We start from the raw sequence: 14,910 nt of genomic DNA, 5'->3' as shown, positions 1-14,910 counted from the left end.
CTTCGACCACAAGAAGAGAGAGAGGGGCGAGGGGCGGGGAAGGGGCTGGCGCTGCCGGCGCGGGGCTCTGGGGGGAATAAAGCTCTGAGGAGATTGTGGAGCCCGACCCGTGGGGCTCTGTGGGATGCTCGGCCTTCCAAAAAGTCCTGGAAAGCGTCTGCCTTAGCGTTTAAAGGTAGAAGCCTGCCTAGTGGAATTCCTGTCACGGTGTTGTGCGGGTACATCTATATGGAGAATAGCAGAGGAATTATGTAAAGCTGTATTTCAGAGGAAAAAAAAAAAAGGGAGAAAATAGGTTTGTGTTTGGTCAGTTGTGTGGATTGCCTGCGTCCTTCTGTCTTGTGTGTAACAAAGCTCAGAGCATCATCAGCCTTTCCCGTGTGCCAGAGTTGTGATTGCTGCTCCCCGTGCCTGTATTCCAGTCAGGAGCCTGTCTCTTACATTTAATCACAGACCATCCTGAACTGGAAGGGACCCCTGGTGACCATCGAGTCCAGCTCCTGGCCCTGCACAGAACAACCCACGTAGCTGGTGTTGATGGGATTGTGACAGCTAAAGAAAGTTATAGGGGTTTTACATCCAAATTGTATGTAGTTTTTAACAAAGACATCAAACCATATTTCATTGATACCGAAGATGTTCTTCCTACATCCCTGTCCCCATTTTACTGTTCTGTGGTTTTGTTGCAGTAACAAGTGTGAGACGTTGCCATTGGCTACACGGCTCAATATTGTGTGTGTGGGGATCTCTCCAGATGGAAGCCTTGCCATTCTAATTGATGAAGGTACTAGCACAAAGGAGACTTTTGTTTTGTGAAAGAATTCAGTAAAAATGCAGCCTTGAGTGGGGGAAATCTGAATTGCTAGGTGTTCAACCCTAACACAAAATTAGAGGTGGTCTGCTTTAAAAATTACTTACGTTAGAATTTTTGGGGAAGATATCCTTATTTACAGAACTGAAAAATAACTTGTTTACAGAATTTAGTGTCTCATCATTTGGATTGTATTTTTTTGTTTTAATAATATTAAGCACACTGTCTTGAAAAGTTTCTGAGGAGGTGCTTCCCCTTTAAGGAAAGAAACTAAGCATGCTAGGATTATGATTTCTTTGGGAACACAATTATTCTCATGATCCTTTTTTTTTCTGCCCTTACAGAGGGAGCTGCCTTGCTTGTGAGTTTGATTGGGAAATGTGTGATACATCAGTTTTATTTTCACAAGCCAGTTCACAGTGTCAGCTTTTCCCCTGATGGCAAGTAAGTGAAGAGTGCATTCTTTATGACAAAATAGCAGGAATTGCCCCATAAATTACTTGTGATTATGAAGACACCCTGTAACCAATCTGTGAATGTTTCCTATTCGTGGATGAGGGGAGATTTCAAGCTTATCAGAGTTGCTTTCTAAAATCGATGGGGGAAGAAAAGAAGGAAAGCAAAGCCTTGGAAATAGAATATCCTGGTTTGAGTGTTTGAACTTTTCCTTCTGTTTTGAGACTTGGAGAATAAGAATTTCATTATTCAACTTCAGTGATTTTTACTGAAGGTTTTCTCTTTTATAATGCTTAAGTTGGGGGATAATATCAATCTGCAAATACTTTGTTTTTCATTCGAAAGCAATCCATTTTTATTGTTTCAGTAGCACAGGAACCTTTTTATTATTGTTTTGTTTCATTATATTGTAGTCTTTACTGAACAGTTGTTTGCTTTATCAGCTTTGTGTGCAATGATGTTTTTTCCCCCCCTTATGCCAGGAAATTTGTGGTTACAAAAGACAATCTTGCTTACCTGTACCATGCTCCTGGGAAGAAACGAGAATTCAATGCATTTGTTCTGGACAAAACCTACTATGGCCCATATGATGAAACCACTTGTATTGACTGGACTGATGATTCCAAGTGAGTTGTTAAATTGAAGCATTGTCTACCTGCACATGTTAATATTTGCAGGCATGTTGCAGTCCCATTCTCTTTCCTCTGAAGTATTTTACTAGCTTAAAAATCCTGTCTCTAATTAAAAAATATAATCAGGCAGACCAGAAAGTATAAAATATGCATGTGTTGGGGATCAACACTGTATTCTTGCTTGAAAATGCATATTAATTCATAAAAGGAGTATACCTTAGGAATGTGAGCATGGTTGACATTTTGAATGTGTTTAACCCTCGTCTACCTTGGCTACAGTCACCACCCTCAGCTTACAACTCTGATGTTTGTCAAATGAAAGTGGTGACTGGTGAATTTGAGCTCAGAACATTCTCCACCCAGTGAAGAGTTTTGCAATCCAGTGTTCTAATTGGAATTGGCTTTTCTTTGGCAGGTGCTTTGCAGTGGGGAGCAAGGACATGTCTACGTGGGTGTTTGGAGCAGAACGATGGGCAAACTTGATCTACTACTCTCTTGGAGGCCATAAGGATGTCATAGTAGCCTGCTTTTTTGAAGAGAACAGCCTAGATGTATGGATAATTACACAACATGCTTGAATTTGAATATTAAAATAGTTGAAGCAGAATCTTATCTGTAGATGGCTATTTTGACAATATCTCAGAATTTAGAAAATACAGAAGTGTCTCTTGATGGTGGCTCTGCCATAATTTTGTGTTTAAATTTGCTCCTCTAAAACATTATAGCTTTAAATATGAAAAAATTATTTAGCTTAGCTGTAATGCTGACTGGTAATCAAGTTGCCTTTGGTCCTTGCAAAATTTTTCTGAGGGCAGGTAAAATAATTCACCAGTTCTCAGGACAAGTTAAATTTCCAGTTCAAAGCACCTCAGATTCCAGAGGACTAAGTAATGTATTATCCTGATGCACGTCCATATTCATATTTTTGCAGAGCACAGAGAGCAGGTATTGGACAATAATAATTTGTGTGTTTGTATTCTAGCTGTACACAATTAGCCAGGATGCAGCTCTGTGTGTGTGGCAGTGTGACACTGAGCTGGATGGTTTGAAGCCAATGCCCCCTAAAGATGCAGCAAAGGAAAAGAAGGCAGCAGAAGATGATGAAGAGCTGCTTGAAGAGCCAAAGGGTGAAGAAATTCATGGGAAAGCTGATCCAAGTGAACAAGAGACTAGAAATAAAGTTAAATATTCACGTGTTGCGAAGTAAGTGGTTTTCAGCTATCAAGTCAAAGTTGTAATGGGTTTTATTGTACTGGGCTTTTTTTTTCATCTGTTATAACTTATTCAAAGCAGTATAAAATTGCCCAGGATTTAGAAATTCACTGCAGATCCCATTTTAAGCAGTACTGGTAGAACTCCTGTCTGTCTTACCTTTGATTATATGAAGGGCAGTACCTTTCACCTTCAGAATAACAAGTGTAATTTTAATGATATAAGAAATACTGGCTCATGGCGTGTTAGTGTTTGGAACTCAAAAAGTGTAAATGGGATCTTTATTACAGTACCCTTTCTAAGTCTGGAGGCTTTGATTTCTTGCCAGTTGACTTCAGAAGATGGCACAAAGGTGGCTCATCAGCCTCTTTGGTGAGCTGCTTGGAGATGCAGCTCTAACAACATAATTTCCTTTAACATTCACCTTGCTTCTTTCTTATTTCTTGCATGCCAGGTATTTTTTCAATAAGGAGGGAGATTTTAATAACCTGACAGCTGCAGCATATCACAAGAAAACACATCTTTTAGTCACTGGATTTGCCTCTGGAATCTTTCACCTCCACGAGCTTCCAGATTTCAATCTGATCCACTCCTTGAGGTGGGGTATGGGGTTGTCACTGGTTTTGGTTTGGTTTGGGGGGGAAGGGAGTAAGTTTTTTTGGGGAGGGTTCTTGTTTGTTTGACTGAGAACACATCATGCTGAGCAGTGAAGGATGAATAAAGAGAGCATAAAAATCTTAAAACATGACTATCTGTTTAATACTGTAATTTCTGGAGAAGTAGAATCATAAATGTATGCAATAAATACCATATAATTCCACTCTATAGGTTATTTTGGAAAAGTGAGGTCTGAATAAGGAAACTACTCAGGAGTTTCTGGTTGTTGGCTATAGATTTCTTTAACTCTGTGGACTTTAATATTTTCAGCTTTTTTGTAGAAAATATTTTTATATTCCATATAATTATGGAAAGGTCTGCATATGTAAAATTATCTGTAAATTGTGTCTAAGTTGAGAAATCAAATCAGAATTCTTTTCCTTAGCTGTAGGATGCCAGCTAAACACTTTCCATATACAAAAGTATTTTATTTTCTTAAACTGGGGAGTTTTACTCTCTGTTGGCAAGTACATCTTTAGGATGCAGATCCTCTGCCTTCATTCTGAGTAAGGAATGTTTGATGGTTTGGAGTGGAACAAAGGAAAGAACTTCATGGTTTTTGATTTTATGGTGTTACAGAAGTTCAGTGAAACAATCAAACAACTTGCTTGAATAGAGTTAATAGGTATTAAACTTCAAGTGTTATCACACAAGACATAAAAACACAAGTTTGTTTATTGGATAATCCTCTTACTTTAGTATTTCAGACCAAAGGATAGCTTCTATTTCTATCAACTGCACTGGTGACTGGATTGCGTTTGGATGCTCAGGTTAGTCAATGTTTTTAGTCTGTATTCATGGAAAAATGAGGAACGTGGTGGGCATGAGGCCCAAAACCCTCTTGCTTGTCTTGACTCCGAACATTAAATAATTTATAATCTCATATCTGTGGTGTCTAGGTACAGTAAAGCAAGTATCACTTATCAATCTCTCCTCACAGAATTCTGATGATTCAGGAAGGTAGTTTGTTGGTACAGGAAAAAATACATATTTCATATAAAAAGGCTCTAACAGAGTTAGGGGAAAGCCCAGATCCCTTGTAGTTGATTTCTGCTTTCATTCTAGGCTGTTCTCTCTTCCTTTGCTGCTTGTTACATGTGGCATTTTACAAACCTGCCTGGATGTTCTGCATTCCCACCCTGTCCATAATGCTTTGCATGAAACCCAAAATTTCACCCTTATATGCAGCCCTGCTTTTCTTTCCAGCTCATTTATCAGCTGGTTGGTAGCGTTGCTGTTGTAGCACTAAAAACATTATTCCAAGTAACAGCTCCTGGAGGAAATTGTCGAGGAAATTGCCTTGACATTATAAAGAAAAAAGCTCTTATTAGGACAGAAAGGTACAGAATTCAACCTGTCTGCATCAGCCTTTGGTTTTTTTTAACATTGCTTGCCATTATGTGTTTTGTGGCTTGCATTTGCAGGGTCATTGTGTTCATGATTGTGGTAAATCCTGCTGTGGTTACAGGTTTGGGGCAGCTCCTGGTGTGGGAATGGCAGAGCGAGTCCTACGTGCTGAAGCAGCAGGGCCATTTCAACAGCATGGTTTCCTTGGCATATTCTCCAGATGGACAGTACATAGTAACTGGAGGGGAGGATGGGAAAGTAAGTGAGAGAATATTGCTGGAAAATGAACTTTTAGTAATGTACTAAGCAGCTTGACTTTCCGTTCTGTGTAGAAAGCTCTGTTACTACAAAGTCAAAAATTTTTATTCTCTCGTCCCTTAAATGTTTTGATTTTTCTCTCTAGAGCATTTTGCTTTGTTATTACCTCTGTCTACAAATTGCATCATTTACACTTTCTAGCAGATAGTTTTTTAATTATTATAGGTCCAGTCACCATAAAACCAAAAATATCTAATTCATTAAGTGTTAATTTATTTATGATTCCATGATATTTTGGGATGAATGAACTTCAGCCACCCAACTTCTTGCCCTTTTAATAATTGGTTTTGATATGAAATTAATTTCAAATTATTCATAAAAGTGCAATTTTTTTGTTTAATGTACCATTCCAAAAGCTTGTTATTTTAAAGAAAAATTAACTTCTCATGAATGACTTGCATTGAAATAATAGGCTGTGTGTACAGGTACTTCTATTTTAAAAGATGTTTTGCCACAATGTCTTGGCACATAAGTGGGACAACAGTAGTAGCTGATTTCCAATCAAAACTTTTGAATGTCATAAAAAGATCTGCCAGTTCATGGCTTTTGCCATTCAGATTGAAAATTGGCCAAACCCCAGAAGCCTTAAACTGCAGAAAGTTAAATGCATAAGGTATTTGATCAGGAAAAAACCCCACCTGAAATACTGTCTCAATTGTAACTTCTGTAGCAGCTTTGGAGTTGGTTTTGAATTTGACACTTGTCTTAGCCCTGGGAGTACAAGCCTGGAAGCTCCAGATGCTCACCAAGTGTTACTTTCCTTGAAAATTAACTTTGTTTCAACTTCATTTGTGTCTATCTCCACTTAGATTTTTATGTTGCAAATGTGTCTTAAGAGGCTTAAGGATAAGCTGTGGCCTCTTGACTGATATTATTGAAAGTCTTTTATGCTGTTGTAGAGTTCTTTCGCTGCTGCTGCCTTACCCTTGTTTTCTCTCTTTGCTGATGGAGATTCTAAGAAGTCTTTCCTTGTCTGTCTTTGCAGGTGAAAGTGTGGAACACTTCAAGCAGCTTTTGTTTTGTCACCTTTACAGAACACAACAGTGGAGTAACTGCTGTAACCTTCACTTCCACTGGTTATGTTGTTCTGAGTGCTTCCCTTGATGGAACAGTGCGTGCCTTTGATCTGCACAGGTAGCTCTTTACATGAAAGCTTTTGTGTCTCATTTAGTCCTCAGCTTTCACACTGCCCCCAAAACACAGCAAACTGCTGATTGCTTGCTTGAAGTTGCGTAAACATGAACACTGCCTTACTGGTTTTTGATTCAGCCTTTGATTTCAATTTAGATATTATATTAGATATAATTAGGAATGCTGTTACTCCATCCAGTTTCTGTGAAGAAAATCCTGGAGAAACTTTCCTCAGAGAAGCTGGAAATCCAGGAAGGTCGTTGTCTGGCTCTGCTCACATGGGGAGAAGGCACTTGCCTAACAATACTTCCTGCAGTATAATACAGCTGTGCACAGAATTGGGTGTGTTAACAAGCCCATTTTTCTAAACCACTGACATGTGCTATTTAATAGAAGAAAGCTCCTCTGAGTATTTCTGTCTTCTGTTTCTGCAGAGTTTTTCATACTTCTTTTGGATCTTGTAATTATGCTGAGTCATCACATCTAATTTTATACAAAGAATATTTTGTAAAGACTTACAAATCTTTACAAAACAAATGAACTCATTTTTTAAATACACTTGTTAAACACACATTTAAATCTACTTAAAATGTTCTCATAATTTTTTTTCACCTCTTCAACAGGTACCGGAATTTCCGTACCTTTACGTCCCCACGACCAAGTCAGTTCTCCTGTTTAGCTGTGGACTCCAGTGGCGAGATTGTGGCAGCTGGTTCCCAGGATTCCTTTGAAATATTCATCTGGTCAATGCAGAGTGGGAGGCTGCTAGATGTAAGGACCCACTGTGTTGGGAGGGCTTGAATTTAACACAGTGTGGAGTGTGGTGATACTCAGCAAGTTTGGGATTAGTTTCGAGGGTTTCAATATAACATGAAGTGTTTTGTTACATTCAAAAATAAGCTACACTGTGTTGCTCTCAGCATTTTTTTTTTTTAAATTTATTGCATGGAGATCACCCTGAATTTGTGTAGGAAGTAGTTTTTAAATTTTTTGAGTAACGAGCTCTTTCTAGTGATGAAGTAACACCGATATTGCTGAGCTAACACATGGGCATGAGAGTCTTTCCCTCCTTGTTCAGAGATGTTCTTTTCTACATGTTTTCTGCAGGTAATGAAGAAATTGTAGTTGCTGTATTAAGACTGATGCAGATTTCATGGAGGGTTTTGCTGCAGCACAGCAGGGCCATGATTTTTCAATTCTTAAGCATTCCTGTACATCTTGTACAAGTAGAAGAGCTCAGTGATTCACTTAATTTGGCACAGCCATGCAATACAGGTCACTTCAGTAACTCAGGGTATACTTGACTGGATCTCCAGAGTTTTGAGTGTAGTTTCTTTCCTTGATATATTTTTTCTTTGAGGAGTAGGAGCTCCATGAAATGAAAATCTGTTACTCTTATTCTCAGTCTTTTTTTTTTTTCTGAAGTGTTATCAACTGCAGGAGATACTGAATTCTCAGAGCAATGACTTGATTTTTCACAGTTGGTCTGATTGTTTTGAAAGGAGGGAGGAAAATGGCACACTGCATTCCTAAAGTGTGCACATAGGAGTGGTTGTAGATGCTTATGTAGTGGTAGCACTGCAGGGAATTTTTTTAGAAGTTGAGATCACTGGTGTGTATCATGCCCTGTGTCCAAAAGTGATCTCAAGCATGTGTGGACAAGTCAGGCATGGTTTAATGGCTATATCTGGAGTCTACTGAATGCAGACCACACAGATAACAGTTTCTTCCACCTAATTCCAGGTTATTTTTGCTTCTCTTCTTAGGTCTTAGCAGGTCATGAGGGTCCCATCAGCAGCTTGTCCTTTAACCCAATGAAGTGTGTTCTAGCCAGTGCCTCTTGGGATAAGACTGTCAAGTTATGGGATATGTTGGACAGCTGGAGAACTAAGGAGACACTAATAATGAACTCAGATGGTAATCTGTTTCATTTCTTGTCTTTTATCAAATATAAAAATACTATGTAAAATATGTTAATAACAACAGAACATGTCAAATACAGACAGACTCATTCTTGGAAATGAAAATCTATAGTTGAGATACTTCACTCTAGGACTTGTTCAACAGTGCAGTAAATATTTTTATTTAATTCTAGCTCAGCTTTATAATTAGCTAAACATTTGTATGTTGTCCAGGAGAAAAAGTGCAGTCATACTTGTTACTCTTAAATTTTTTCTAATGGTTGAGATAAGATCCTAGAAAAATTAAGGGTATTTTCTTAGAAAAGTATCTGACTGCATTTTTAACTGTTACTATTAAATTCTTTGCAGTTCTTGTTGTTGCCTTCCGTCCTGATGGCAAGGAGCTCGCAGTTGCTGCTTTGAATGGCCAGATAACATTCTGGGATCATGAAAATGCAGCACAGACTGGCTCCATTGAGGGCAGGCACGATCTCCAGATGGGGAGGAAGGAGCTGGATAAAATAACTGCCAAGCAGGCAGCCAAGGGCAAGTACGTACAGGGGGCTGCAGTGACAAGGGGGTGCCACACTGGGTTGCTTTTGAATTGTTTTTCCATTTGTTTTCAACGTGAAGATTTCAGAGTGCATCTGCTGTTGAGATATTTTGATTCTGATGCTGGGTTTGAAAAGACTGCCTGACACCTAGATGCCTCCCTTTTGTAGTTTGCTGTGTTCTCTCACTGATCAGCATCACTCTGAGCACGTGTTCTTTCTCATCAGTTATGAACTTGGGTTGCCAACATGATATTAAGCTTCTCAGGCCAAGTTGTCAATTTGCTAGGGGTAGGTTTTTAAGTAGATAGCTTCCTACAGAAATACTAGTATGTAACCATTAGTGTGTAGAAACAATTATGTTTTTTGAAAAAAGTAATTAAAGTAGGGGGTTTATTACCTGTTGCTACGCATGTGAAGTAATGTTTAAAGGCAAGTTGAATTTGTGTACTGTCAAAAAGTGTATTAGAGAAATGTTTCATTCTTCTCTTTTCCCTTTTTTTTTTGGCCTGTATTGCTTCCACTCAAAAAAACAAACAAAAAAAAAAGAAACAATGACTTTTTGGAAAAAATAAGGGTTTTTTTGGTGATGAGCTCTCAACCATCTCTTTCAAACATGCCATGGCACTGGTTTTACTGTAGCTCTCCTGGCTGTCCAGAGTGTTGTGTAGGGTGTAGTTTGAGAATTCATTCATTGAGCTGGGACTTAGAATCAGAAGTATGGATTCAACTTCAAAAAGCTGTAGAAGTTCTAAATTGTTTGTGATTCATAGTAAAGCACCAAATGCTTTGTAGTAAATTTGTGTGTAAAGCACATACTATGTGAATGAAGATCTCCACTTTTTCCATGGAGTGGTTCTGAGTCTTCACACTGTACTCATGTCTTCTAGCTCGATTGTGACAGTGAAATTAACTGCTTTCTCTTTTTCTTTACCAGATCTTTTACAACTCTGTGCTACTCAGCAGATGGTCAATCTATTCTGGCAGGTGGATTGTCAAAATTTGTCTGTATATATAATGTCAAGGAACAGATTCTTATGAAAAAATTTGAAATTTCATGCAACTATTCTTTAGATGCAATGGAGGTATGTGAGCACAGGAGTCTTTTTTTTCGTTTCCCCACCCCCACAAGACTTTGGTTTTGGTATAACATCTCATTAAGTGTGATTCATGAATGGTTTTTTAAGAATGGGCTTATTTTTGTGCAGGAGAGAGAGAAGGAAATATTCGTCTTGGAACAGAATTAATTCCTGAAACTCTTGCCAGATTTGCAGTGTGCTTGTGTTGAATGGGCAGAACTCTCAGGCATACTAAGTTAGTTGGCACTAGACTTAAAATGGAAGTGAAAATTTAAATTATCAACATTTTGTACTAAGCTAATTCCCCTGGTGTCAGTTTGTGTTAGCAGAGAAATGAAGGATTTTTTTTTGTGGGCATGGAACAACATCACTGAGCTTTACAAACTCTGTTTCTGAATATTGCCAAATGCCAAATTAAATTCCTTCAAGAGTAAAGTGAATGATGAAAAGCATCAGAAGGAAAAACATTCCAGTAACCCTTTTCAACATCCCCTTACCTGGGAACGATGATTGTTCCAGTGTTTGTATCAGGCTGTATTTGACTGTGGTTCCAAGTACGCTTCTTTGTCAGCAGTGGTTTGTGAGTTACTGTAGCTCAGCATCTGGCTTGAAAGAGAGAGAGCCAGCTGAAAAAGAACCCTGGAGGGGATGGGTTTTTGAAATGAGGGCCCCTAAAATCTAATTTACATTGTGAGGTCCCTAAAATCTCATTTGCAGTGTTCTGGCCACACAGCCCTTGAATTAGCACAGTGCAGGTATGGAACCTGAAGGGCTGAAAGAGCAGGGCTGCAGCTGAGGAAGCAAACAATGCATCTGACACAGAATACAGTTGTTATAATAATGTGAAACCAAAGCCTGAGCTGAGCTCTGCCATGTGAGAAGAGATTCAGTGCAGTGAATGGAACTTGCATGTTTTTCTAGGAGTACTTAGATCGGAGAAAAATGACTGAATTTGGCAGCATGGCTCTGATTGATGAAGGGGGTGGAGGTGACGAAGGTGTTGCCATCCCTCTTCCTGGAGTAAAAAGAGGTACGGCTTTGGCTTTGCTCTCTTGTTTCTAGTTTTATGTAGATCAAAACCCTTAACGTAGACAAGAAGGGTTTGACTTGTTGAGCTCAGTTTTAACATCACGATTACAAAATTCAGCCTCACCACTTAAGCTGTAGGATCTCTTGGACATGGACTGTCCCTTCCTTACCCAGTCTTTAATTCTGCCAGATTTTACCATGCTGCGCATTATTTATTGGTGACATCATAGTTGATAACTAGACTGTGAACTTGTGGTGAATATGTTAAATCACTTCTAAACTTCTCTTTTAGGTGACATGAGCTATCGACACTTTAAACCAGAAATAAGGGTGACTTGTGTGAGATTCTGTCCTACAGGTTAGTATCAACAATTTATTTAGGATTTTTTATTCCATCTAAAACAAGCAAAAGCATAGAGCATTGGAGGATTATCATTACTCTTCTGTTTCCATTCTAGAAAAGTCATCTTTGTTGTTAAATATTGTTATTTCTCTTCTAGGACGAAGCTGGGCAGCCACCACCACAGAGGGTCTCCTGCTCTATTCACTGGACTCTGGGCTAATTTTTGATCCTTTTGAGCTGGACATTGATGTCACACCCAGCAATATACACAAAACACTGAGTCAGAAGGAGTACACTATGGCTATCGTCATGGCCTTCAAGCTGAATGAAAAGAAATTAATTCAGGAGGTCATAGAGGCTGTCCCTAGCAGTGAAGGTGAGTGGGTGGATCTCCCATGAAACTGGGCTGAGCTAGCTGTAAGCAGACATGTGCAAACTAAAATAAGTTGAGGTGTAAAGGTAGATTTTTTAGTGTTAATTGATGTTTCAATTTTACCAGTCTACTTCATGCTCATTTAGTGACTTCTCAGCATGGAATTTGATCAGGCCTAGATGTGCAGGCAAAGTTTTTGGATGTCAGTTCTCGGAAGCAGCAGATGTTGGAGGGGCACAGCAAGTTTAACGTGAGTAAGCACTGTGCCTGTGTGATTAAGAACATCAACCAGTATCAAGGATGTAGTCATTAGTTTGAGGAAAGTCATGAATCTTGTCTGTTGAGCACTTGTGGCACCACATCAGGACTACTGTGCCTAGTTCTGGCATTGACAGCACAAGAAAAGACATTGATATTCAGAGCATCTGGTGGAGGGCTTGGGAAATGATTGGAGGGCCAGAGTACAACTGAGGAGAGGCTGTTTAATCCACTGTTAGCAGGATGATTGTGTGCCTGTTTGTTAAACCAAAGCTGTTTATGAGGGTGGATTATATATAAGGAGGTCATTTAGTTATATGTGAGGTTATTCTGAATGCTTCTAAATTGTGTTTCTTTGTGCTGTGCAGTTGCTAATGGCATTCAGACACTTCCTGTGTGGGCAGGTGACTTTGCTGTCTTTTCAAGTATCATTTACTGCCTCTGATTGTTGTGCATAACTAGTTCCACTGAATACAGCAATTTGGCTGAAGTAAGGAGCAGCAACAATACAATCTTTTACACTGAAAGAGGAAGAAAGGGTGGAAGTAAAAGTTTTGAAGGAGAGCTGCTGGGGGGAGTACTCTGCTCAGAGGAAGAACTTGGAGAGGGAGGAGTCAGTTTCTTGCATTTAAATACAGTAGTGTTTGGAAGGTTCAAAGAAGGAAGATTTGTCCCCTTAGAGATTGTGGTGCTGTACCCTGAAATACAGCACTAAATATCCACTACTTGCCAAGATACAGCTTTCTTCTCCTTCCCCTTATGCTTTCCTGTGGTCTCTTTCATGTTATTCCAAATAATAACTCAACTCTATTGAATGTTTATGGGCTTTTTTTTACCTTTTTGCACAGTTGATGTTGTCTGCTCATCACTGCCAGACCTGTATGTGGAGAAGTTACTGGAGTTCCTGGCCTCTGCATTTGAGACCTCTTGTCACTTGGAGTTCTATCTTATTTGGGCTCATAAGTTGCTCATGCTGCATGGACAGAAGCTGAAAACAAGGTGAGATCCCATGAAAAGTGAAAATGCTGACAAGGATTTTAAAATTAAAATAAAAACCTTTTAGTTTAAGACTTTTACTTAACATTTAGTGACATTCTAAATAATGCATACACAACAATTAGAACTACTTCAGTTTTACAACTTCTGTACTAATGGTAAAAGTTACAGTTTGGACTTGATCTTAAAGGTCTAAAAAGATTCTAGAAAGTGTGTACGACAGAATTGGGATACATTATTGGATTTGTATCCAACATACAAAGATACATTGCAGAAACATTTTTCAAATATAACAGATAAAACTTTGCCTAAGTTGCTTAGCCAATAAATGTATAAAGATTACAAGAGTGATAGTAGGATTTTGGCAATTGTGTTTTTAAACAATTATTCATCTTAAATGTAACTGAAAGGTAACATGCAGGTACTGATTGCATTTTTACAGACTTAGCTTGTGATTATAGCATGCACTCTTAGCTGGTAGTACTCTGCCTTCCTACAGAGTACTTTAGAACTACATGGGCCTGGTCTGTGAATTCTATTCAGCCCACCCATAATAAGGAATTTTTAGACTTTCAGGAGAAAAAGCAGGCAAATTTACAAATTTACAATGGGCTAAGTGAGAGGAAATCTGAGAAGAAGTCCTGCAATTTAAAAAACAGTGCATTGTAACTCTTCCCTTGCTTCAATGTGGGTATAATGTTTTAGTTACTGAAATGACTGGAATGAATTCTCTCCTTTTGTTGCTGCTAAAGTAGAGGAGGAGCATTTAGAACAAACTCTCCCTTGTTCAGAAAGTATTGTAGTATCTGGAAGGAACTGTCATTGCTACAGGAAGTAGAATTAGCTCTTCAATATGGAGTTTGTCATTAGAAAAAATACAGTTTTCACAGTATATTGCTTGTATTGAGTATAATCATTGAGGGTAGAGTCAAAAGGAAAGAACTTCTGTTTATTTAGTATTAAAAAGTTTGCATTGAAGTTAATGTGTGCTTGTTAAAATCTTGAAAGTATTGAAAAGTTCTAGATCTCCGTATGTAAATCTGAATTGCACTGCAAATTGCATGTTTTCTCCATCCAAGGTCAGTGAAGCTGCTCCCTGTGATACAGTTCCTTCAGAAGAGCATCCAGCGTCACTTTGAAGATGTTTCAAAACTGTATGTATTGTTATATTTGAAAGCTCAATCAAAAACCTGGTGTGATGTGGGGGATGATAGTGTGCTGTTAAAACTTCCGAGACAGACTTCTTTTAGAGGTGTTTTTATTTCAGGAGGTAAACAACGTGTTCCTATTTATTTTTACAGCTGTGAATGGAATATCTACAACATCAAATACGCACTGGCCATTTCTCAACAGCGCGGCATGAAACGTCCAGCAGAGGAAACACCAGGAGATGAAGAAGAATTGGATTCTGACAGTGATTATCTTATGCAAGAAGCTCATAAGGATAATTGAGTTCCTAATTACTCTTTTTGAGAGGGTGAAAACCTCAGACAGTATTTTATGCAGTGGTATTCACTGAGAATGAGTGGCCCTCATAGCGGCATCAGTTCCTAACAGTGGGATGGAGTTACATGGGAGGTAGCGATGGAAATGTGGGATATGCCATGGATGGCACTTTTTGCCTATTTCGTGTACCCTTTGGCTGTAAACTTGACAGCATTGATTTCTTGATTAACTGATTTTTTTTTTTAAATAATTCCTGATTTCAGATAAGAAAAAAGTGTTCTTAGTGAAGTTGGAAGTATGACTGGATTAATTCTTTATTAAAAATGCCTTGTACATTAAGTATTGTGAATTTTGTAGTGCAGGCTTGTCC

At 38.6% G+C, this 14,910-nt stretch overlaps 1 protein-coding gene across 1 annotated transcript; it reads left to right on the top strand.

Annotated features, from left to right (window-relative positions):
• Positions 1 to 404: 404 nt before the first annotated feature.
• Positions 405 to 14,546, top strand: PWP2 (PWP2 periodic tryptophan protein homolog (yeast); the record flags this gene model as incomplete). The annotated part of the gene is made up of 20 exons (XM_017733297.1): positions 405 to 586; positions 690 to 784; positions 1,156 to 1,255; positions 1,750 to 1,893; positions 2,315 to 2,450; positions 2,882 to 3,102; positions 3,566 to 3,709; positions 4,468 to 4,538; positions 5,237 to 5,373; positions 6,419 to 6,567; positions 7,188 to 7,335; positions 8,331 to 8,481; positions 8,835 to 9,015; positions 9,954 to 10,101; positions 11,017 to 11,125; positions 11,417 to 11,482; positions 11,625 to 11,843; positions 12,947 to 13,097; positions 14,174 to 14,248; positions 14,396 to 14,546. Coding segments are annotated over 20 exons (2,778 nt in total), but the record flags the coding sequence as incomplete, so codon positions are not given.
• Positions 14,547 to 14,910: the final 364 nt, after the last annotated feature.

Source organism: Corvus brachyrhynchos, unplaced genomic scaffold (genome assembly GCF_000691975.1).
Source record: "Corvus brachyrhynchos isolate BGI_N302 unplaced genomic scaffold, ASM69197v1 scaffold32, whole genome shotgun sequence".
NCBI lineage: Eukaryota > Metazoa > Chordata > Aves > Passeriformes > Corvidae > Corvus > Corvus brachyrhynchos.
This window is presented reverse-complemented; position numbering and strand designations above follow the sequence as displayed.